The sequence below is a fragment of the Saimiri boliviensis genome, chromosome 4 (assembly GCF_048565385.1).
Source record: "Saimiri boliviensis isolate mSaiBol1 chromosome 4, mSaiBol1.pri, whole genome shotgun sequence".
In the NCBI taxonomy this organism is placed as follows: domain Eukaryota; kingdom Metazoa; phylum Chordata; class Mammalia; order Primates; family Cebidae; genus Saimiri; species Saimiri boliviensis.
In genome coordinates, this window is record NC_133452.1 from 45,766,917 (window position 1) to 45,792,506 (window position 25,590).

Sequence of the window (25,590 nt, forward strand, 5' to 3'; positions counted from 1 at the left end):
CACCCACACCTACCTGTGCTCAGACACTTCATTCTCACTGTCATCTTAGAGCTCTCACTAACCCAGAAACTTCCATATTCTGCCTTTTCATTCCAGTTCTTAGAAAGCTGGGTACTGATGGAGAAACAACAGTTTCTCTTAGAAATGCTGGCCACCTAATTTCACCAAGGACTTCGAAGCAGTTTAGCCATCTTTTAATGTATTACTACTTTGCCCTCACATTCCCAACAGAGCTTGCCCCAAACCTCAAGCCCTCACTCTCACATTGTGTTGTTTCTTATTCTACTTGTAAGGCACTGGGACATGCACCCTGACGATTAACATCTACAGAGACCCACAACCTATTCTGTAAGGTCCCAAACTCCTGCCAAGGAGCTCGAGTCCATCCATGAACCAGACTCCTACCTCTTCCATTCCCTAAGTCACTTCACAATTCTCCCCTACTTGCCACTCAGCTGGACCCTTCATTGTCTCACACATACTCTCTTTCATTCTTACCTCTCTACTACCATCATTGCTTCCACCTGGGATGTTCTTTTCTCCAATCTCTAGCTATAGAAATCCTCCTTATCTTACAGCAGGCCTTCATATAGTGTTTGATCAACCAAAGAGGAGACAACTAATCCCATAAATTTCCTTTGTATTTTATTCTTACTTGTCTTAAGTTCTTATCACACTGCCCTATATTATATACATGCAACATTTAATCTTGACAGAGGTCAGTTTGGTTCTACTCCCCAACTCTACTCCTGGCTTCTCAAAATTTGCATTATACACACACACACTTGCACGCTATCTTTACAATATATAATTGTATATATCAAATATGTACATACTCTCTTAAATGTTTCCTGAGCTCAAAGCAACTGAATTAAAATTGTTGATAAGCAGAAGCTCTTCATGAAATGGCAGACAAAAAAAATCTAAGAATTTATACTAGGGGTTTTCACCTATGTTTCATAGATTGAGTTCACAAGTTTTTGAAGCCCATTTTTTTCTGGTAAGAGAGTTAGTAGCTTTTACCAGATTCACAAAATTCCATGCCAAACAACAACAACAACAACAAAAACTTCAAAACTACTTCTTTAGAGATATGAAAAATGAAGACAGAATTAACTTCATTATCTTCTGATTTAACACAATCCGTTGAAGTAATGTTACATCAAATGGATTAAAATCTAGATAATATGAATTAAACTTATATGAATTAACATTATTTTAAAATGGAGCAAAATAACCCAGACATCCATATTCATGTCTCACCAAAACTGATCTTATTTACAGTTAATATATATGTGATTTTATAGCACACAATGAATGAAAGTAAAACATTTTTAGCTCCTAGCATATTAAGTCAGTAGCATGGCTTAATAAATAAATAAATGATAAAGAACAGGGTGCAATTTAAACTAATCTTGAATTAGTAAAACTACTGGACACTAGATTTACGATAGAAACATGGCTTGACATTCTTTTCAGTTACATCATATCCTAATTGCCACAGGGGTAGAAACATACACTTAATTTATTCAGCACATGTTCATTATGCTATTCATGTGTGGACATTTCATAAATTTTACTTGATGAAGCTGATTTAGTAATTACTTAATTTCCTCCTACTATTCATTCATTACTTCATTCACTTTTAAATGATCATGACTGCAACACAACACTGCAGGCTAAGAACCAATTCCATGCAAATGTTTTCCAGGGTCTTCATCTCCCAACATCCAGGACAGGGCCTGCACATCTGGCTCTTCATCCGCTGCATGTAACATTTTCATTCACATCATGAAAGATTAAATCAAAAGATGGACCTACCAGTGGGAAATACGCAATGACCCTGGCTTGTGTGTAATTTGCATCAAATCACTATACAACTGGGAATCATAATTCATCCCAGTGGGCACAGTGATTCCGACCTCATCCTCTTGTTAGTCTATAAATAGAGATAAGGTACTGTATAAGAAATTGTATATGAAGGTTTTCCCTGATTGCTTTGAAGTGCTGGGATAAGAGTAGGGTTCATAGATGTGTTTACCCCTAGTTACTGGGAGCTTCAAAAAAAATTCATTGGGATTTATTTCTCTCAATGTAAGGGGAAAAATATGACATGAGTTTATGGTACTTAACAGATTCTGCGTAAAAGTAGGTACAGTAACAGGGTAATCATTTACACCTCTTTCTTATGAAAAGAAAGTGAAAACCACAGGTCTCCCTTAAGAATTTTAATAAAAGAGGATTATAATTAAATGCCACCATACTGTTGTTGCAAGATTTATATTTACTAAATGTAAATTGAAATTAAGCTATTTGGCTGATTTTTAAGGCAGATTTTCTAAATAAAAATAAATCTATTCCAGGAGAGTCTATAAGATGGTAAACTGGGAGTATAGAGTATATTGCCCTACATCTTTAAGAGTCTATGAAACTTCCCAGAAATATTTTTTGATAAAACCAGAAATATGTTCTTAGGAAAATTCATCTATGAATTCATTCATTAATTCAATTTATTTTGGATTCCAATTCACAATGATTAAAATATTGTTTTAAGTAGAATAGCACGTAATTGTTTTTGAACTGTCAGACATTCAGGAGTTCCACCCATCCCTTGTAGAGAAAAGAAGGAAGCCTTCAGTTCCAGGCCAATAGAAAAGTCAAACTCATAAATGTTACTGAACAGCTGTAATTTAACTACTATTTTTTGGGTGAATAAAATGGAACCACAATTTATGAGACATGGTCAAAAATGAAACTCCATTAACATGTTGATAATGGTAAGAAACAAATAATCTTATACATTGCTCCAGTATTTCAGAGAATCTCAGGCTACAGGTTCACTAATCACTAAAGCTGTGAGCAACTTTTATGTAAAAAGAATAAACATAAAAACAAAAGGCCCCAGCTCTTTATACACCACCTATGTATCATCAGATCTACATTTTCAGATGGAGTCTCGCTTGTTGCCCAGGCTGGAGTGAGTGGTTGATCTTGCCTCACTGCAACCTCTGCCGCCCAGGTTTAAGTGATTCTCATGCTTCAGCCTAATGAGTAGCTGGGACTACAGGGACACACCACCATGCTCAGCTAAGTTTTGGATTTTTAGTAGAGGGACATTTTGCCATGTTTGCCAGGTGGATCTTGAACTCCTGACCTCAGATCATCTGCCAGGCTTTGCCTCTCAAGTGCTGGGATTACAGTCATGAGCCACCACAGCTGGCCAAATCTACAATCGTTTCTAAGGCCTTCAAATATATAATTCTTTCACAGCTGCCAATAACTAGGGGCAAACACATCCATGAACCCTAATCTAATCCCAACACTTCAAAGCAATCAGGTAAAATCTTCATATGCCATCTCTCATACGGTACCTTATCTCTACTTATAGACTAACAAAAGGGTGAGGTCAAAATCACTAAGCCCGCTGGGATGAATTATGATTCCCATTTTTTTTTTCTGCCCACTAGCCCCTGCTAGACACCCCGTGCCCACCTCCTTAAGAGAATGAGGCCACAGACACACCCAGGCCGTTATGGTGAGCAGGTGGCTGGAGCCATACTTGCCCACCCTTCATTGCTGGTTCGGGGCCAACTGTCTGACTACAGTCCTACCCTGAGATGAGATGTGGGGAACATCATCCACCAAGGTCACTAACCACTTACAAAATTCCAGAAACAGAGGCCCAGCTGGTCCCCTGGAAGTTTGGTAAATAGGATAAACCAAGGTTTGCCTTCAGAAACGGGTTTCCCACCAAGTAGCTGTCCAAGGTCCCGACCGGCCCCAAGTTTGCGTGAAGCCTGCCTGCCATGTCCACAGCCCATGCTGACCCCCTCCAGGAGCCACTGGACTGCTTGTTCCCAGGATGTGAGAAGCCCAGGAGCAAGGTGCTTTCCACCACTGCAGGTACCATAAAAGAGGAGCTCAACCCTAAGACAGTCAGCACAGCCCTTCTCCAGGGGCCAAGACCACAGAAGGCAGCATTCCACCCTGGTAGAATTTTCTCTTCTCATGTAGCTTGCAGAGATTCTTCGGTTTGTTTCCAACTGGTATCGGAGACTATGATACAAATAACAACCTGGGTGAACCACCCTGTATATCTCTTATGGCTAGAAGCCTGTGTAGGTTAGGATACTACGAATTCCCTACCACCGAACAGTTCACATGTCACATAGACCCTTCCATCATTTGATACACTGCTGTCAGTTAAAGGATTTGAAATATCTCCTCATTCTGTTGTGTAATTAGCATAATACAGATGCACACAAAGACTTCTGTTAAGAGTAGGGTGTACCAATTTGATTCCTCCATTTCAAACTGAGACTCATTTGTTTCCAAAGAATGCAACATTGTTGGGGGTTTTAAATGTGTTACTGTTTTAGAGTGTAATGCATTGATTAAAAAACAAAAGTCAGTATGAGGACTCTTCACCACTCCCCCTCCTAAGGCAAATATGTAGGCTGAGATGTTGGAAAAGCTAGCCTGGTTATAGATGTGGGATACAGACGTTGCTCCTAATCCACTGCCTTAAAATGAAAATGCTTCTGCAAATGCCTTCTCCAAGGTGTTCTGGAGTTCCAAATATCAGAAGTTCCAAAACTACTGCAACATGTCAACCTCTTTGCAACATCAGCAATTGGACTTGATTGAGTTTCAGTTAAGAGTTTTGATTTTAGTCTTTGAAACATAATTTCAAGAAACTCAAGTAAACATATAGAATCTAAAACAGCCAAGTATCTGAAAACAAGTTTCCCTTCATTTGTTTTAATAATTTGATAATATTTTATATTCTTAAACATCTTTATATACTATTTGTTAGATATCTGCTTATCAGTTGAGTTTCTATACTGAATTTTTACCTTTAAATACTGTTCAGGCAATCACCAAATATTAACTTGTAGACTGCATCATTAGCTTAGAGTAATATTTCATTGAAAAGTATTGCTGAAAATACTAGTTCCATGGAAGATTAATAGGGGATATCAGAAAAAGACATTTATTGGTTCACTGCAAGCACTCTGTAAATATTTGCTGAGTGAAATGGAATTAAACAGGGGTTTAGTGCAGGACTTCCTGCAGCTGCTAAAATGCTAATATATACTGTGACCCTTGAGGGTGGGGGCAGTGGGGTGATAAAGTTCTTGGTCAGTCCAATGACTTGCTGAACTAGTAACCAAAGAACATAGTTTTAGAAATACTGGCCTGAAGGACAACGTTGACTTGCTTGTAAAATCCAAATTTCATTCCTAATGAACACTTAAAGTAGGTATATCGGACACATAGCATATTATCTAGTTCAAACTACTTGTATCCAGTGTTTTAATACTTATTTATGTAGCCTCACAAATTTATGGGTGGGTAAAGAAAAAAAAATAATTCTATGAAAAAAAAACTAGTTGTTCTAAGTAGAGCCACTGGTCATGGTCACAAACTTCCCTATAACTACTACTGGGCTTACTAGATGAACTGTTCTGAAGACTAAACCATTAAAATCACCAAGATATTGACATTAAGCACATTCCCTCCCCTAGATACTCCCAGTCTATAGGGTAAATGAGTCAGGAATTATTTGCCCTATTTTTCAAATAAGGAAATAGCACCCAGAAATATAAATGTCTCAGTCAAAGTCATAGTTACCTAGTCACTCAATACAGAAGCACTAGACTCCTTGGTATAGACAAAGGCAGCTTCTAACTTAGCCCAGTGCTTTTACAGCCTCTCTCTCTCTCTCCCTCTCTCCCTTTCTCCCTCTCTTTCTCTCTCTCTCTCTCTCTCTCTCTCTCTCTCTCTCTCTCTCTCCCCCCCTCTCTCCCTCTCTCTCTCTCTCTCTCCCCCTCTTCCCCTCTTCCCCTCTCTCCCTCTCCCCACTCCCCATGGCCGTGCTTAGCCTAGTGAGTGGCTAGGCTAGTAAACAGAGTCAGGTGAAGGATCCAATTCCGTTCTAGCATTACAAGGCCTGAGGGTGCTTGCTTTCAGATTCTCCTATATCTCGAGTCATTGCAAAGATAGAAATCCTCTGAGAAGACATTGCATTTCTCCTATTTAAACTTCTGAATAGAACTAAACTAAAAGTCAGAAATAGGTCCTGAAGAAATGTTTTTTCACATCAGTAACAGGCCATAGGAAGAACTGAGTTAATTATCCAGTTGGATTGAAGAATTTCAAAAATAAGTTCACGATCTCTTGCAACACCATTAGGTGAAGACACATATTCTAGGCCGGTAGTTCTCAAAATTTGGTAGTTCTCAACATCAGTATCATCTGGGAATTCCTCAGAAATACAAATTCTCGGCCAGGCACAACAGCGCACCTCTGCAATCCTAGCACTTTGGGAGGCTGAGGTGGGCAGATGACCTGAGGTGAGGAGTTCAAGGCCAGCCTGGCCAACATGGTGAAACCCCCTGTTTCTACTAAAAATACAAAAACTAGCCAGGCATGGCAGTGCATGCTTGCAGTCCCAGCTACTCAGGAGGCTGAGGCAGGAGAATAGCTTGAATCTGGGAGGCACAGGTTGCAGTGAATTGAAATCCAGGCTGAGTGACAGAGTGAGACCCCATTTCAAAAAAAAAAAAAAAAAAAAAAAAGAAGGAAAGAATTACAAATTATCTCTGGTCCTAGCCCTGACTGCTAGAGTCAAAAACTCTAGAGAAGGGCCAAAAAAATCTATGTTTAAAAATCCTGCTGGCGATTCTGATGCATACTCAGGTTCAAGATGTGTTCTACGATAGTCCGTACATATTTTAAATAACATATTTTCTCTATTTCTTCCCAAGTACAGTAATTATAGCATATATTATTGGTCAATGGCGGTCTGGATCAATTTAGGATTTGGAGCACGTAACAAACCAACAAGCAAACAAACAAAAAACAGGCAAATAGTGTTACTGTGTACTGGCCATTCATTCAGGACTGGTTTTATAAAGAGCTTGATTTTTAAAAAAATGGATACATATTTTCTTTCCATATAATCCATTTTAAACATACATATCAAATTTCCAAGACCCTGTTGCATGGTTTTCTGTCAAAAGTTGGCCCAAATGCATGGGAAAAGCAATGGATACTTGCTCTGCAGAGGGAGTTTCCTCTTCTGCCCTTTTATTCTCCAGTCTACACACCAGCTGCTCATAGTTATCAAACCCCAAGATTACCTAAGTCAGTCAGGTTTGGACAGTAGCCTGACATCAATCAACCCCACCTCTCTAAACCTAGGTGTTGACTAATGGGTCCCTAAGGAATTAGTAGGTAAGTAGTTACTTCAGTAAAACAAACATGAGAGACTGCTATAGATTTATTTTGCATGCAAGGGATGCAGCGTGGCTCAAGTTCAGAGTTAGGCTGAGATTCAAACAGACCTGGGTTTGAATTCAAGATTCTCCACTTACTAAGGGGGTGACTTAAGAACACGACTTAACTTTTCAAGGCCTCCATCACCTCCCTGGTAAAATGAGGATATTAACATTTATTACTTACTTCATAGGATTGCTGAAAGAGGATTCAGTGAAGAAAAAAAAAACATACATTTAGCCAAGAACGAGCTTCCAATAAATACTAATAATTTTCATTATCATTTATTTTATAAAATTAGATTTTAAAAGCATAACAAATTGTTTAAAATGCATGAAATAAAAAAATAATTTATTTCAAAATGCACAAAAAAAATCAGTTTATTTGTAACATTTCAAAAGGTTTCTACAGGGATCAAGTTAGCATGTAATCCATAAGTAGCTGGAAGGGTAAAAATTAAAAGTTGTTGAAGTCACCTTATTCTTATGTTGGAAAAGCAAAAAGAGACTAAATCTTGCATAAGATTAAATCTTAGAATATTCCTGTAAGCTGGACCCAGGGCCTATTTTATAATTTAAGGAAAGAAAAAGAGAAATACTTATTTCAGGAAGATGAAGCTAGTAATTTCTTGACATATTGAGTATTTTATATCTAAACACAACTGAAATACTTTTAACAAAAGAAAAAGCATAACAAATTTATCACATGAACACGTGTGCACAGGAGTCATACAAAATATAAAATACGAACCCTTGAAATACTAAAAGAAGAGAAAACCAAGTTATAAATTTCATTTCTACCATAATCTGGAGAAAGAAAATGATATAATTTTATCTTGTTCCTTGATAATTTTAAATATGCTTTAATTTCTTGGGGGTGGTAAGAACAAAGGCTTCATATAATTTTATTTCCATCCTATAGAAATTAGGAGTAAATAGATTACTTAGTCGATCCTTGTTATGAAAAAAAGTAGCCCTACATACAGCGTATCTTGATGGCTTAAGTATTTTATTACATTGAAAATAAACAACAATCAAGTTTCCAAGGGAAAATAACAAAAATCAGAAAAGTTCAGTATATCAGCAAAAAAAAAATAAAAAAAATAAAAAATAAAAAATAACAGGAAACATATTTTTCCTATGTATATGTTTCATTTTTGATATTTGTGTGGTATTAGAAATAGGGTAATTTCCATTAATAGTAATATTAGTTTCAAAACTGCTTATGAAAAAAATGATACTGCACTCTTTGAAATTCTACCAAGTAACATCACTGAAATGCAACCTTTGGAATTTTAGGCATTATTAGTATATACATATATTTAATGCAATTGGTAATGTAATTTTTGTATTTTTATTTCCAGGATTGACATAGAAATGTTAAAATATGTTTCTGTCTCTCAGATTTTATTTCTCTCAAGCACACACATATTAAAAATAAAAAGCAAAAAGTAAAGACTTCCTATTTTAAGCAATCCCTGACTTCCATTCTGAAGTCAAGTAGAGAATCTGACCTCAAAGTAGAGCAGCATCAGAGGGAAAAAGAGGTAGTAAAGCACATTTGCATTTCTGGGTCATTACCCACATAAGGGCCCCATGCCAGTGATGACTCTCGCATTCTGCAAAAAAAATGCTGCCCATCCAAGCCTTTATTTGAGAAAGCAGGAGAACAGCTCCACACAGGTTGACTTTTTGAAACTTTCGGTGTATTCAAGAAAAGAAGTCGCTACCTGTTTTGTGAATGAAGAAACAGAGCTGGACACTGGAAGAAGTTTCTAGGTATCTCGTGGTATACATAAGACAGAGCAGGGTAGTTCTGAATTACAGTGAAAGAATAAAAACAAAAACATGTCCAACAACATTCAGGATGCATAAACAGAAAACATTTAAAAAGAAGAAAGTCAGCCGGGTGAGGTGGCTCACCCCTGTAATCCCAGCACTCTAGGAGGCTGAAGTGGGAGGATCACGAGGTCAGGAGTTAGAGACCAGACTGACCAACATGGTGAAACCCCGTCTCTACTAAAAATACAAAAAAAATTAGCTGGGCATGGTGGCACATGCTGTAATCCCAGCTACTCAGGAGGCTGAAGCAGGAGAATTGCATGAACCTGGGAGGCAGAGGTTGCAGCGAGCCATGATGGTGCCACTACACTCCAGCTTGGGCGACAGAGTGAGACTTTGTCTCAAAAAAACAAACAAACAAAAAAATGAAAGTTATCATTTACAACTTAGCAAACTCAGTATATTTTTACATGATAAGTTTGTAAAGTATTGTACGGGGATTTTCAGTCTTTTTCATAAGTTTGGTTAACAACTTCAAGATTTTATCACCGATGGCATCTGAATCCTAAAAAGTCAAAATTCTCTAAACCAGGAAGGTTTGTGGCAGATAAAGTTTTAAACTTCTGAAGAACTGTCAAACTTGTCAAAAGTATCCTAGAAATATCATTAAGATTCTACCTGGACTTTCCAAGCTACTTCATAGCAATGCTTTATGTTCTAAAAAGTAATAAAATAGCGCATGATTATGACACAGCATAAAATTACAATCACTGAAGTATTCCATAATTATAATAAAACTGTTTTTAATTTAGTCTACACTCGTGACATGTTAAGGAAAAAATGTATACCTTGGAAAATGGTTAGCAATCCTGCCACAGAAAGCAACGGATCATTCTTAATCAAGTTTCAAACACACTCCTTCACACAGCTGCACACACAACGTGTACTAACCCAATTGTTAGTTGCACCTGCTCCAAGTTAGCAGTATTTCATACAGCTCATGGCAATAATGGCATTTTCAAGTGTTAATCTGTGGAGTATAAATCTAAACTTTCTTTCAACAGTTTATTACATGTTTTGTGCCACCCAGGGGTCTAATGTACAAAATAGGTGATTTTGAGTTTCCTTACTTGAAAACAAATCTGTCTTTTCAGTCTAAATTAAGTTATATTCTTCCACATTTTAACAATAATTTTTCACACTGAGAGATATTAGAATAATTTTTTCAACACTTATATAAAGTACTCTGTTTAATCAAACACTGGGGGGAAAATGCGAAAACATTTACAACCTGTTGAAGGTTAGTAAATAAGAAGTTAAATACTTCTTGTCCTATACCACTACAGCCAAAACTGCAAATTCCGTGATGATTTTTGCTACTATCTGAAATCTTCAGTTTCTGAGTATTAAGGACAGCAATGATAAAAAGAAAATTACCTTCTTGAGATTATGAGCTTAAGCTCTGGATTCTGCACATGGAATAAATCTGTTTCCAGAGATCATACTCCTTTATGTAGGAATTACCCTAATATCTGAAGTTGGCATGACCATACAACTCAAAGATTTTAATTTATGATATATATGAAAACAATTTTTCACAAAATGGAAGTTTTGTATTGAATCTCTGTGGCATGGAATTCTAGTTTCTTGTTTTATAAACACATTTCCTGATTTCTGAAAAGAGTACACATTTCTCTATACTTGTACTCTGCCAAGCATTAAATTAAATGTATATTTAACTAATTTAAAGCACAGATCTAGATTTCTGAACAACAAATTTCTCTGGAGCATTTGTCTCTTTCCCTCAGTTGTTAAATGGTCAAAACACCATGTCTGCTCTGGTAATAACCTAGTAAATGAGGTCACCGTATCCACAATACCAAAAGCCACCTCATTCTCTCCTAAGATTAGCTGCAGATTGGTAGAGATGTAAACATCCCCTTAAGTTTATTCAAAACATAAATACTCTGCATAGAGGACTAGAGATTAATGTTTCCAGAACCTTAATAAAGTCACGTAATAAAGAAACTGAATGAAGTTTCTAACTTAGACTCTCTTTGGCCTCAATTGATTTTAATAAATCTAAGATTTTCTTGTACAGTTACCAAAAAAAGATGCCCAAATGTTACAAGAACACACACTAAACACTTAAAAAGTAAACAAAACTGGGTAAACTTTTATTTTAGTCGATAGTACATGAGTCATAACTTAGTCTAGAAACCTGGTTTATTTGTAAAACAATCTACTCATAATGGCACAAAGACATAAAAAGTTTTAAAAAATCTATTGAGAGCAAAAGGAAAACATATACAACCACCTATATTTTAGTGCAGGGCTTTTCAACCATTAATTTGCAAAAGAATTTTTTAAAATCAAATACTGTACTTCCAAAAAGCAGCAATTACCCAGGAATCTCTGAGGTCTTTTGAGGTGTGATCATTTCACCCTATTAAAACAATTGGATTTTCTTTGTCCTTTGCTTTTTGTTCTGCATCTGCATTAACATGGCTGCTAATTATATTAGCCTGGTGGCACATAAAGTCTGAATGGGAAAAATCACATGATTTTCATAGAACATAAAACTCCTTAGGATCCCAATGTACACTTGCTTAGATTGTGCTCTTCTGTATTACAGCTGTCTATTCTGTTAGGGAACTTAACTATGGTTCAGAATTTCTGTTTCATAAGTAATGGTGCAACTCTCCAAGACACCATTGTATCTATGGATGCATGCATGTACTCAACAGCATGTGTCCATACTGTGAGCACACAAAAACACAAAGGAACCTTTAGCCTTATCATTCTACTTTGAATATTCCCTATTGGTATATTTATGTTTTTCTGAAATTAAGTTATTGAGGAGTTTGTATTCATCACACAAAATGTCACACAGATCTAGTGCACATATTTGCCATACGAAAGCCCTATTATATTAAATGATTAGAAGTTAAATCGCATTTTTCAAATTTTAAATTGAAAGCATAAGAATGATCTACACACCCACTCATTCTCAGTTTTATGCTTTCACACAGTGAATCAGCAAATATATTCTTTTCTGAATAATATATAAAAATAAAAATGTTTTGAAAACCTTTATGCAGTTTGGCGTACTTGGCTTAATGGGTTGTTTCACAAAGTAAACTCCCTCATTGTTCTGGTTAGCTTTATGATTAAGAGTAAAAACCCTTTATTTCAAAACTTACATGAATCTGTGGTACAGAAAAATAAACTAGTTTACACATCACTGAGAAACTACTACATTCTGAAAATTATATTTATATTTCCATCTCCTTTTTCTTACAAACAAGTACATAAGTGCCTAATTCACAGATCAAAATAGACACCTTCAGGTAACTTCCATGCGAAAGAAAAACATCCGGAGACAATACACAACAAAAAGCACTAGTTCAGCTAAATATTAAACAAAGCAACAATAACTAACACTCATGGGCTTCACAACAACTGATAAACAAGAACACTTAAGGAATTCCTCTGTCAGTTTCAATGGCAAATCCTTGCTCTTTGGAATACTTTACTGATTGGGCACTCAAACATCTTCTGCCTTGTAGTCACTTCAACCTTTATGAAACAATTGTTGAAAATGTAGATGGCTATTTCAGTTAATTTACACTTTCTAAGGAAAGCTATTTAATGACAAGGGGAGCAAGTACCTCCTACCTCAAATTAACCACTTACTGTGGTATATTTTTCACCTCTCAACTCTCTCCTTAAACCCTCCTTCCATTGCCCTTAGGAAATTGAAATTCAGAGACATGATGTTTTTCATTACTGGTTCCTTGCCTCTTTGCAACTGTATAACATTCCTCAAAAAGTACATATAATTCTCCATCCTATGGGATCAGACAACAATATCTATTTCAGGAGCAATAATATGCATAATGAAAGACAGAATATTTTTTCTTGGAATTGTCTGTGATAATTGTGGTTTAAAGCTTACTGTTTCCGTCTATAACAATGGTGTTGCTGAGTTCATCTAAGTATTTCTGTTCAATCTGCATACTTTAAAAACTCAATGTGACTTCTAAATTAGACTGTTGTAAGGATACCATCTGCCGTAAATAGTGGTTTTTTTTTTTTAGAGCATTATACTTAAAGACAACATTTTCTTCAAAAAAAAGAAAAAAACTCATGTCTATAAAGAAACAATGATATTGTAAAATTAGTATAGAGAAGAAAAGTCCAAAATTCCATATCTCTCTGTTTAACACCTGTACAGTAAATCGTAGGTGACAATCACGTTGTTACATTAATAGGACTGCAAAGCATAAAGAACAAGAGCTACATCTTGCTTTGCCTAAAGAAATTAAAGACAAGTTTAACCCGCACCTGCCAAACTGTCTAAAAGGGACAGAAATAGATGGGAGCGGAAAGGCTCACCTCTCCTGTACCCCAGAGTGCGTCTCCCTGAAATCATTTTAAATATAAGCAATATATCTCTCACCTATTTTTTTCTTCCATTCTAGTCAATGGCAGACCCTTTACTGCACTCCCCTGCCCACTATCTCAAAGACACATTACAGAATAAGGGGACTCAAGTGTCACTTACCAGTTGCATGCCACAGATAAAGATAAGCGTGCACCTGCCACTGCAATAACCCATGGTTTCCGAGACCCCTGCCACAGACAGACTGTCCCACGTCGGCCACCGTCGAGCCCCCACTTTATCCAATCAGATCGCGGGGAAGGACAGGCAAACCTGCCGAGGGCTCGGGGGCTCCGGGCTGCTGCTGCCAGCGTCCTGGGAAGTGACAGGCATTAGGACCTGCTGGCGCGGCGGCGGCGGCGGCAGCTCCAGCCGCGCCCGCCCCACATACCTTCACTCGCTCGGTGCACACGCCGCGCCGCGGGCAGCGCCGCCTGCGGAGACGCGTCCGGGGCCCGCAGGGGCAGCAGCGGCAGCCTGGCAGCGCCGCCGCGCCCTCGGGCATCTGGCCCCCGAAGTTTCGCCTCCGCCGCTCCCCGCGCCGCTCGCCTCACGCCCCCCAGCGCGGCCGCCGCCCGACGCGCGCTCGCCTGGAGCTCTCCGCGCGCAAGCTCCGGGGGCGGCAGAAGCGCGCGCGGGCCGCTGCCCGCCTCTCTGCGCAGCCCGCGGCTCCTTTGCGCCCTGCGTTGCCGGGCCCGGCGGGCGGGGGCGGGGCGGGGCGCTGGGCGCGGGCCGGGTGGGGGCGTCCGGGCTCCGCGGTCCGCGGCGGCGGCGGCGGCTGCTGCGCGCAGTGATGCGGGTCTCTGCCGCGTCCCAGCAGCGGCGCTGCCCCTCCCCTCGCCCAGATCTGTGAATCCTCCTCCTTCAACAAATCCTTCAACCTGCTCCCCGCCGCCCCTTCCAAGGGGGCCAACTTCGAGGACGGCTGGGGCTGCGTCCAGGAGGAAAGGAGCGGCGCGAAGGCTGGGGCCGGGGCCTCGGGGCGAGGAGTCCGGGCGGCATGACCGCGGCGTGCTGGGCTGAAGTCGGTCCTGCAGTGGGAGCCTAGCAGGGCACTCCGCGGGAGCGAACCGAGTGCGTGTGCGCGTTCGCGGGTGAAGGGACGAAGAGGAGGGCTGGGGAGGGAGGCCGGGGTCTTGGAATAGGGGTGCAGCCGAGGCATCTAGAGCGGCCGGAAAGCCCGGGTGGCGGAGAGGCCAGAGGTGGCGAGGAGAAGGGGTGCGGCGGCCCCGGACGCACTGCCCGCCGCCTGGCACCCGGCTCCCGCGGATCTGAAGGGCCGGAGCGCGAAGAGCTTTGGAGCGGACCCTGCTTGGGGAAGGGGACCAAGTTGCTGCTGGAGTTGGGAAAATTTAGCAACCGGAGCAAATAGGGATGCGATGAGTGGCTGTTGCTGCCTCAAACTGTTGTTTGTTTTCACTTAAAATATTAAGAGTCGGAGATCATTTTAATACTCAGTTGCTTCAGCCTCACAGACCTTCCGGCTGGGTGTGGATTCCTAGTGGAGAAGCTCGAGCCGCCTCTGAGCACTGGTTGCTACCTGCAGAGACGGGCTTCGGAGCCCGCTGCTGCCACCTGCGGGCTGAAAGCTGAAGGGCGCAACGTGCTGGCCCAGGTGGCTGCCCCTGAGGCGTGGCTATTTAGGACTTAGTTTCCTTTATAGCCCTGGTCAGCTAGTGAAAGCAATCCTAACTTTTCCAGGAAGTGGAGATTATTTGTTGAGATCCACTGAGGAACTGACTCATTGGGGAAAAGTACCATGATTGATAAGAGAATGGTTTAGGGAGCTAAATAGCAACCGACTCCCTAGCACCCTTCTTAAGAGATTAAAACGGCGAAACCACATGGAGCAGAGAGCTCTGTAGCAAGTGGAACTTGGTGCCTACTGAGAAAAAATGGCATTTGTAAAGGATAAAGTTACGCAGGGAACCACAAATAAGGATCCCGAATGAAATGATTGTTTCCTTTGAATAAATATTATGACGTATCAGAATGACTAAATACAAAGAAATTGAATAAGGCAGAGAGACTTTATTCTCCGGAAGCCTGGCACTGAGTGTTCAGAAACGATTTGTCAGTCCTAGAGAGCCAAAAAGGGATTAACTGTTAAATTTATGGAGCACAGATATTTTATTGCTATAATGAGAACGTCTGCTTTTAATCGCCCCATTTGTAAAGGGACTTTTCTTCTGAAAAATGCTTTTCAGTGTTTAATAAAATTCTCAAGAGCCCAATATGTACTCTTAGGCACTGCAAGACCTCAAAGTAATAACTGCCTCACAACCTTTGGTAAAACTGAAGCCTTGTTCTTATTCTGTCTTTATGCACATTAGCTGTCCTGTACCTACTAGGGTTACAGGTATTTTGCATTACCAAACAGAAAGCTGTAAGTTAGTTGACTATTCAAGAAGCTGCTGCCATATTGTCAAAAGCATTTCATTACTTTCTTAAATTTGTCATAGGAACAACACATTGATGTGGATCCCTCCATAATTCTGCAGAGGTTTTGCTGCAACTGGCAATAGCCTAAGTAATCTTTAGGTTGTATAGGAAAGCAGAATGCTATCTGTAGCTGACTCTGGCAGTGCCTCATCATAGTTCTTGGAGTATGCCCTTTCTGTCCATGCTCACCTTTTTGCAATCACTTGGGACAGTTTGTTTTCTAGCCTTAGGAATTGCTTGGCTGAACAATAAGGTTCCAGCCCTAAGAGCTACCCTCACCCAAGAATGAATGGGAGTTGGTGGAAAGTACCCCAACTTCTTCAATTCACAGATGGGAAACCCTCAGACATATTCTAGTCTACACCATTAAAGGTCCCCACTGGGGTTGAGCCCTAGGTGCCTACAGTAGTAACTGGCTCATTCATGCACTCTGAATTGCCTTCCTTCCCTTCCATGCCTCTTCTCCTTAGTTTTGTACCACTACTTCCTGAAATCATCTCTGAAATAAACCACTTCACGCAAATCCTTGTATCAGAGACTGCCTCTTGAGAATCCCAACCTAAGGCATTCTCCAGGGGCTTTGATACCTCATCTGACATCACTGGCACAGTATTCTCAGAAGTGTGAACTACAATGTTGAGCATTTCCTATGTGCAACTACTGCCTTATATATGAAACCTACATCTTTTCGTTCATTTATCACAGGAAACCTGTGAGCTGATATAATGCACATTCTAAAGATATGCAAACTAAGAGAGAAATCAAATATTTTTATGACAGATGCACATGTTCTTGGCAGCAGAATTAGAATTTGAAGGGCACGACTATGAGACACTAAAAATCACTTTTCAAACCACTGTACCATGCTCCGTTATTTTAATATGCATTCCCTGTCATTCTTTTGGAGTTTTATACAAAAGTGATGACAAAAATATTTTGAAGAATAATCACATGTATTTGATCTGTAAATTAAACTGGCATCACATCCTTTACATACAGTATAGGCAATGCCTGACTTATGAAAGGGCACTCTAGTTATGGATGCAATTCCATAACTTAATGTGGCTACGCACTTCGTATTTTGTTTTCTATTATTCCTGGACTGAGTGTCTTAGTAGAAGAGACTAAAAAGAGAATCCCAACAGTTCTAGAGATGTACATGAAGGAGAGAGATGTCTCCAATTTGAATGTTGATTGCATTTTCACTTAGAAATAAGGTCATAAACTGTTTAGTTATATAAGGTGTCATACCTTTTGTTGACTAATATCTGACATAATATTGTGAATTGCCTTGTTTCTATGGGGAAAATGTGCTGCATATTCCACACCTCCATCTGCCTCACCTTGCTATGCTGTTTTAAAGTACTTTTCAAGGTTGTTTCAGATCTATTATCTCATTTATCTCTCAGAACAACTCATGCAATGCAGTAGGCACACAGCCACTGAGTGGAGTTCCAGACTGCTAACACTCAATCACTTCAGCTACACCACAAGCTCAAGCTTGGCTTTACAACTCTGCTGAGCAATTTAACTGCATTTTATTGTCTCCATTCATTAATTTAAAAGCATAAAAGCAACAATTAGTTCTTTTGAAAATTTTTGTGGGTACATTGTAAATGTATATATTTATGGGGTACAGGAGACATTTTGATACAGACATAGGATATAAAATAATCATATCTTTACAGTCACAAAACTGACATTTGATTCATTGTATATATTACATATTTCATATTAGCATAGATTTTTTTCTTGCTTGGATAATGATTAGGAAAATCATATATTTTAAATATGAATGGCATATAAGAAGAAAACTACAAATCCATCCATCCAGAGGTAATGTCATTTTTATACAAACCATTTTCTAACAAAAACAGGGTGATATCATGCACAACATATTTTAACCTGCTTTTTTTTTTTAATTTAACAATTGACCAAAAACATGTATCCAAATTATTAAGTCCATGGACTCTGCAGCCAGACATTTAGTTTCATAATCGAAGCCCTGCCATTTATCAACTATGTTGTCTTAGGCAAATCACTTAGCTCTTTGTGCTTTGTTTTCTTCTTTATAAAATAGGAGGGGTAATCACGTATATCATAAAGTTTTTGGGAGAATTAAGTAAATGTCAACTAAGTAAAACTTTTAGAACAATGCTGTATTAGGGCTCAACAGGGAGAGAACTAATGGAATACATGTATTATATATATTTTATATATTGGAGCTTATATATATGTGTTATGTATATTATATATATATGGGAGTCTATTAAGTATGAATTCACATGATCACAAGGTCACAAGGTCCCACGATAGGCTGTCAGCAAGCTGAGGAGCAAAGAGAGCTGGTCCAAGTCCCAAAACTGAAGAACCTGGAGTCCAACGTTCAAGGGCAGGAAGCATTCAGCATGGGAGAGGGATGTAGCCTGAGAGGTTAGACCAGTCTCTCCTTTCACATTTTTCTGTCTGCTTATATTCTAGCCCTGCTGGCAGCTGATTAGATTGTGCCCACCCAGATTAAGTGTGAGTCTGTGTCGGGGTCACCACCTGTGGGGGTCTGTCCTGCAGACCCTGACTCAGTGACAGATGAATAAAATACACTGACACTTGGATATTATGTTTTGCCAATTCTACTAAGTGTGTCCAAGTGGCTTATAGGCACGCTGGAGAGTGTTGTAAACAGTTGGGATCACTGGTCTTCACACGCTGGCCTCTTCGGCCTTTATTCAATATACATTAAATGACAAAAACTTTGAGTCAACACCACTAGAGGTTAAATATTAAAGGGCAGGTTCCAATGCCCAAAGCAAACACCATTAGTGGGTAATATCCTTGGTCAACCTCCGCCTGAGAGGGTCATTTGGCTCAAAGGTTGGTTTTAAAACCACATGAGTAAATAAGCTAGCTAGGTAAACTACTCACATTCCTTTGTATTTGTGCCCTAATCTCTCTGGCTCCTGCAAAGAGACTCTGGCTGCCTTCAGTCAAAAACCATAGAAAAAACCCTTAGGCCTTCCAAAAGGGTTTGATGCTGTCTTCTATAACATTCTCTAATATTTTTCTCTTAGTATTTTTGCCACCACCCTAAGTGAATCCCCATAGGTCTGCTTTTCCCAGCCCACTGACTAAATTGTTAATCTCCTTTGGTGACACCCTCACAGACACACCTGGGATCAATAATTTGTATCCTTCGATCCAATTGAGTTGACACTCATTAGTAACCATCACAAGTCTACCCCTTGTCAACTTGAACCCATATACAAATCCTGAAATCATACATAATCTTTAAATACAGACAATAATATGGTTATAATTACACCTAACATAATACAACTGTCCTTCATACAAATGAAAACACACCAATCCTCAACCCCAAAACTATTACATAAAGTTAACAATACTTAAATACTGATGTGAAATAAAAAAATCTTATGTCACATGATGAAAGGAAATAAAATGAAGATATTTTCTTAGTATAAGTGTATACATGCGGCCGGGCGCTGTGGCTCAAGCCTGTCATCCCAGCACTTTGGGAGGCCGAGGCGGGTGGATCATGAGGTCGAGAGATCGAGACCATCCTGGTCAACATGGTGAAACCCCGTCTCTGCTAAAAATACAAAAAATCAGCTGGGCATGGTGGCGCATGCCTGTAGTCCCAGCTACTCAGGAGGCTGAGGCAGGAGAATTGCCTGAACCCAGGAGACAGAGGTTGCGGTGAGCCGAGATCGTGCCATTGCACTCCAGCCTGGGTAACAAGAGCGAAACTCCATCTCAAAAAAAAAAAAAAAAAAAAAAAAAAAAAAAAAAAAAAAAAAAAAAAAAAGTTTATACATGCACAAACATGTTTTTAACAAAAGGAGGAAATATTCATGACAATTACAGTCCCCATAGCTGCAGCTGGTCATATGGTTGTAGCTGGTATTGATGACTACCTTTTCAACTGCCCATTCTGTATTTCCTTTGTCTTCAGCAAGCACCTCAACAGGGTGTGTGTGTGTGTGTGTGTGTGTGTGTGTGTGTGTGTGTGTTCCTGGTAGAGTGACCCAAAACTTCATTCCTGAAGGGTCAGGGTAATTTGTAGTTCTGTCTGGATTGGGCTGTTGTAGTTTCCATTGACCTTACTCAAAGGGTATGGTAATACTAAGAGACACCCTAATGGATCTCATGTATTCCATGCATAATCTTCCTTACCTCCATTATGAAGTAGTAGACTGATTTCATCTTGGTAGTCAGGTCAATCACCAGAGCCAGTACCGTAACTCCCTTCTTAGTGTGTTGACTTGAAAGTAGGAGAAGCCCAAAGTGTCCACGTGGGAATATTAACTTCCAGTTTAATGAGATCTTTGCTGTTCTCTTGGTGGCAGCATTCCTCCCTCTGGAACTAGGACCTTTAGGCCCATAGAATGTAATGTCTTGGGAACAGGAAGCAAAAATTTTGCTAGTGGATCACTAAGGTGAGTGGTGCCACTTCCACTGCCACCCCTTGAATCCTGGACCCATGAATTCTGGCTACGAGAGAAACAGTAGTATATATTGGAGCATACACAGCCTTCTGGAGAACTTTGCTCCAGCCCTGCAAAGTTTTGTCACCTAGTTGGTGTTGTAATTGTGACTTCAAAAAGCCATCCCACCATTCTATCAATCCAGCTGCTTCAGGATGACGGAGAACATGGTAAGACCAGTGAATTCCATGAACCTGAGCCCACTGCTGCACTTCTTTAGCTACAAAGTGGGTGCTTCAGTCAGAGGGTAGTGCTGTGTGGAATACCATGATGGTGGATAAAGCATTCCATGAGTCCAGATGGTAGTCTTGGCAGAAGCACTGCATGCAGGATAGGCAAACCTATGTCCAGAGCAAGTATCTATTCCCAGTGAGGACAAACCTCTGCCCTTTCCGTGATGGAAGAGGTCCAGTATAATCAAACTGCCACCAGGTAGCTGGCTGATCACCCTGAGAAATGGTGCCATATTGAGTGCTCAGTGTTGGGTCTCTGCTGCTGGCAAATTGGGCACTCAGCAGTGGCCGTAGCCAGATCAGCCATGGTAAGAGAAAGTCCATGTTTCTGAGCCCATGTGTAACCTATATCACTGCCACCATGGCCACTTTGTTCATGGGCCCATTGGGTGATGACAGGGTTGGCTGGGAAAACAGGTTGAGTGGTGTCCACAGAATAGGTGATCCTATCCACTTGATTATTAAAATCCTCCTCTGCCGAGGTTAGCCCTTGGTGAGCATTCTCATGGGATACAAATATTTTTACAGTTTTTGACCACTCAGAGAAATCCAGCTGTATACTTGTTCCCTAAATTTCTATGTCACCAGTTTTCCAATCATACTTCTTTCAAGTCTCTGACCATTCACCCAAACCATTGTCTACAACTCATGAATCAGTATATAAAGACACAACTGGCCATATCTCCTTCCATGCAAAGTGCACAACTAGGTGCACTGCTCAGAGTTCTGCCCACTGGGAAGATTTCCTTTCCCCACTATCCTTCAGGGGTGTCGTAGGAAGGGGCTGTAGTGCTGCAGCTGTTCACTTTCACGTGGTGCCTGCATATCATGCAGAATCATCTGTAAACCAGGCCCTAGTCTTCTCTTCCTCTGTCACTTTATCATAGGAACTTCCCATGAGGTCATCAGTGCAGACTGAGCAAGAGGAGCTAAGATGGAAGGAGTGGAGACCATGGGCATTTCCTCGTGTAACTTGCTTGTGCCTTCAGGACCTGCTCCAGCTGGATCACATATATACCACTTCCACTTGATGATGGAATGCTGCTGTGCATGACCAACTTTATGGCTACATGGGTCAGAAAGCACCCAGTTCATGATAGGCAGTTCAGGTTGCATGGTGACTTGATGACCCATAGTCAAATATTCAGTTCCCACCAAAGCCCAGTAATAGGCCAAGAGCTGTCTCTCAAAAGGAGAGTAGTTGTCACAGAAGATGGCAGGGCCTTGTTCCAAAGTCCTAGAGGCCTCCTCTGTGATTCACCTATGGGGGCCTGCCAAAGCCTCCAAATAGCATCCCTGTCTGCCACTGACACTTCAAGCAGCATTGGATCTGCTGGGTCATATGGTCCAAGTGGCAAAGAAGCTTGCACAGCAGCCTGGACCTGTTGCAGAGCCTTCTCCTGTTCTGGACCAAACTCAAAACTGGCAGCCTTTTGGGTCACTCTATAAATGGGCTGGCGTAACACACCCAAATGAGGAATGTGTTGCCTCCAAAATCCAAATAGGCCCACTGGGTGCTGTGCCTCTTTCTTGGTTGTAGGAGGGGCCAAATGCAGCAACTTAATCCTTCACCTTAGTAGGAATATCTCAACAGGTGCCACAACACCAAACCTAGAAATTTTACTGAGGTAGAAGGCCCCTGAATTTTAGTCCTATTTATTTCCTATCCTCTGGCATGTAAATGTCTCACCAATAAGTCCTGTGTGTTTACTTCTTCTTGCTCACTGGATCCAATCAGTATAATGTCATCAGTGTAATGAACCAGTGTGATATCTTGTGGAAGCAAAAAATGATCAAGTTCTCTCTCTCTGAATAAGATTATGACACAAAGCCAAAGAGTTGATATACCTCTGAGGTAGGACATTAAAGATATATTGCTGGCCTTGACAGCTGAAGGCAAATTGCTTCTGGTGGGCCTTATGAACAGGAGTGGAGAAAAAGGTATTTGCCAAGTCAATGGCTGCATACCAGGCACCAGGAGATGTGTCAATTTGCTCCAGCAACGAAACCAGATCTCGTATAGCAGCTGCAATTGGAGTCACCACTTGGTTAAGCTTATGATAATTCACTGTCATTCTCCAAGATTCATCCGTCCTCTGCACAGACCAAATAAGAGAGTTGAATGGGGATGTGGTGGGAATCACCATCCCTGCTTCTTTCAAGTCCTCAATTGTGGCACTAATCCATGTAATCCCTCCAGGGATGAATATTGTTTTTAATTCACTATTTTTCTAGGTAGAGGCAGCTCTAAAGGTTTCCACTTGGCTTTTCTCACCACAATAGCTCTCACCCTACCAGCTAGGGAGCAAATGTGGGGGTTCTGCCAGCTACTACGTATGTCTATGCCAATTATGCATTCTCACACTAGGGAAATGACCACAGGATGAGTCCAGGGACCCACTGGAACCACTGTAAGTCAGACCTGAGATAATACTACATTAATTATGTGATCTCCATAAGCCCCTACTTTAACTGGAGGACCACAGTGACATTTGGGGTCCCCTGGAATCAACATCAGCTCAGACCAATTCAGATCAACTGGAATCAACATCAACTCAGCCAGTGTCCAGTAGTCCCTGAAATGTCTGATCATTTCCCTTTCCCCATTGCACTGTTACTCTAGTAAAAAGCCAGAAGTCTCCTTGGGGAAGGATGGGAGAAAGATTTACTGCATAAATTGTCAGTAATGTATTGGGGTCCTTCCTCAAGGGGACATGGACTCTCCTTTATTCAAGGGATTCTGGGCCTGTAAACTGGGTCAAGTTAGGAAAATGATTCAGGGACCATGATTCTCTGTTTCTGTAATTCAAATTAATGTTTTGTCCATTCACCCTAGAAGTTTCTGCTTATCTAAATTAAGTAGGAATGCAGTTGGCTTCCTGTCAATTTCACTTCTAGGAACACCGTGATTAATTAGCCAATGCCAGAGCTCTACATGAGTCAGACTATTCTAATTGATGCTTTGGCTCTGCGGTCCACTACAGTAGCTACACCCATCTGGCCTTTGATGGTTGAGTGCTGCCACTTGGCTCCTGCCACCTCGGGATGCAATTATTCTCATTGTATTTAAATTTTGTAGTTGAGTGACTGCAGTTCCCACTGTTAGATCTCACATACAGAGAAAAGCAATTACAGAGCTCTTCAAAGATGCAAGAGCTGCCTTCATAAGCCTATTTCACAAGGCATTGGTCAAGGGTATATTTTTTGGACCTTCCCAGCTGGGATGAGTAGGTCTGAAGTAACTAATACACTCCACCATCCCAACCTCTCTAAGCCTTTGGATCCCTTCCTCTACAGTAAACCAAGGGAGATCAGGCATTTCCAGCTTGCTCACAGTGGGCCATCTTTTAAAACGTATTTTAGTTAACCAAGCAAACAATTAGAACCTATTTTAACTCCCCAAGCTGCAATATTAAATGCAGAGTTTCTACTTAGTGGGCCCAAATCAATAAATTCAGCCTTATCCAACCCTGTGTTCCTTCCAACATTAGCCCATACCCTTATCATCCATTCCCATGACTGTTCTTTAGATTTCTGGTTATATAAATTAGAAAATCCAAGCAGTTCTTTTCCAGTGTAGTGTACTTTCTCATGGGTCGCAATCTCAATCTTGCCTCTAGGGGTCCACTGGGACTTTAGTCTAGATATAGGTCTTGAAGCAAACGGGGTGTCAGGGGTGGATCCTGAGGATAATCAACGTTATCTTGCCAGGTAACTTCCTCAGGGGAGGCCATCACTGTTGCCTTGGGTGGCACAGGGTTTATCTCCTCAGATCAAAGTAGAAAGGCTGATCTCAGCATGGGTTGGGGAGAAGATGTTGTCACTACTGGGGATGGGGAAGCTGTTTCTTCTGGCAAAAAACATTTCACCAGAGTTTCCAAGCTTAGTGTCTCCAGCTTCATCAGGGTCCTTCCACATGTCCACATTCCAAGTTGCAGGGTCCCATTCTTTTCCAGTTAATGCCCTCCTTTTAACAGTGGACACCTGGTGAGGCTGTGCATGCACCTTTCACTGCAAGTCAGCCACTCATGTAATAAGAGCTTGTGTCTGCTTTTCCACAGTTTTAGCTCTTTCTCTCCAGGCAATAAGAGTCTCACTTCAGTATCTGCTTCTAAAGCCAGGAGATAGAATCCCTGAGTTCATCATTTTATTTCTTCACTTTGTCCACCGAACTTAGGAGGGAACAACCAGCTTCATTTTGTTCCTTGGTTCTCCACATATGGTCAAAGGTATTATGTATAGAGTCACTAAACTCCCTGCCTCTTATGAGTGATGAATCAGAAGTGTCAAATGCATTTATTTTGCATAACTGTCTAAACAGTTCCTGCCAAGGACTATCAGTGTTCTCCATACTATTATAAGTAGAGTCCTTAGCATTTTGAGGTCTAGTCATATTAAGCAGCCAACTCCATAAACCTCAAAACCAATGAAATTACTACATCCTTAATATTCTGTTCCTTTAGAACCACTCCTGGTACCAAAATCTGTATTAGTCAGGGTTCTTTAGAGGAACAGAACTAATGGAGATATATATATATATATATATATATATATATATATATATATATATATATCTCCATATATACAATGTGAATTAATACTTAATTTTCATTATGAAGCATAACATTAAGTATAATTTATTAAGTATAACTTATTTCCATATATATATGGAAATTTATTAAGTTTTAACTTACATGATCATAAGGTCCGACAATAGGCTTTCTGCAGGCTGAGGAGTAAGGAGAGCTAGCCTGAGTCCCAAAACTGAAGAATTTGGAGTCCAGTGTTAAAGAATAGGAAGTACTCAGCATGGCAGATATAGGTTGGGAGGCTAGGCCAGTCTCTTTTTTCACATTTTTCTATATGCTTATATTTTAGCCATGCTGGCAGCTGATTAGATTGTGCCC

At 40.4% G+C, this 25,590-nt stretch overlaps 1 protein-coding gene across 3 annotated transcripts in view; it reads right to left on the bottom strand.

Moving 5' to 3' along the window:
* NKAIN2 (sodium/potassium transporting ATPase interacting 2) overlaps positions 1–14,084 on the bottom strand; it is a 1,036,037-nt gene extending 1,021,953 nt beyond the window's left edge. For 2 of the 3 annotated variants that reach the window (XM_039467799.2, XM_039467798.2), the window contains exon 1: positions 13,898–14,084. In XM_039467799.2, coding sequence (XP_039323733.1) covers positions 13,898–14,011 — 114 coding nt within the window. In that variant the 5' untranslated portion in view covers positions 14,012–14,084. Of the gene's footprint in view, positions 1–13,629 lie in introns of all 3 variants that reach the window. The other variant, XM_074397519.1, reaches the window with a different exon arrangement.
* Positions 14,085–25,590: the final 11,506 nt, after the last annotated feature.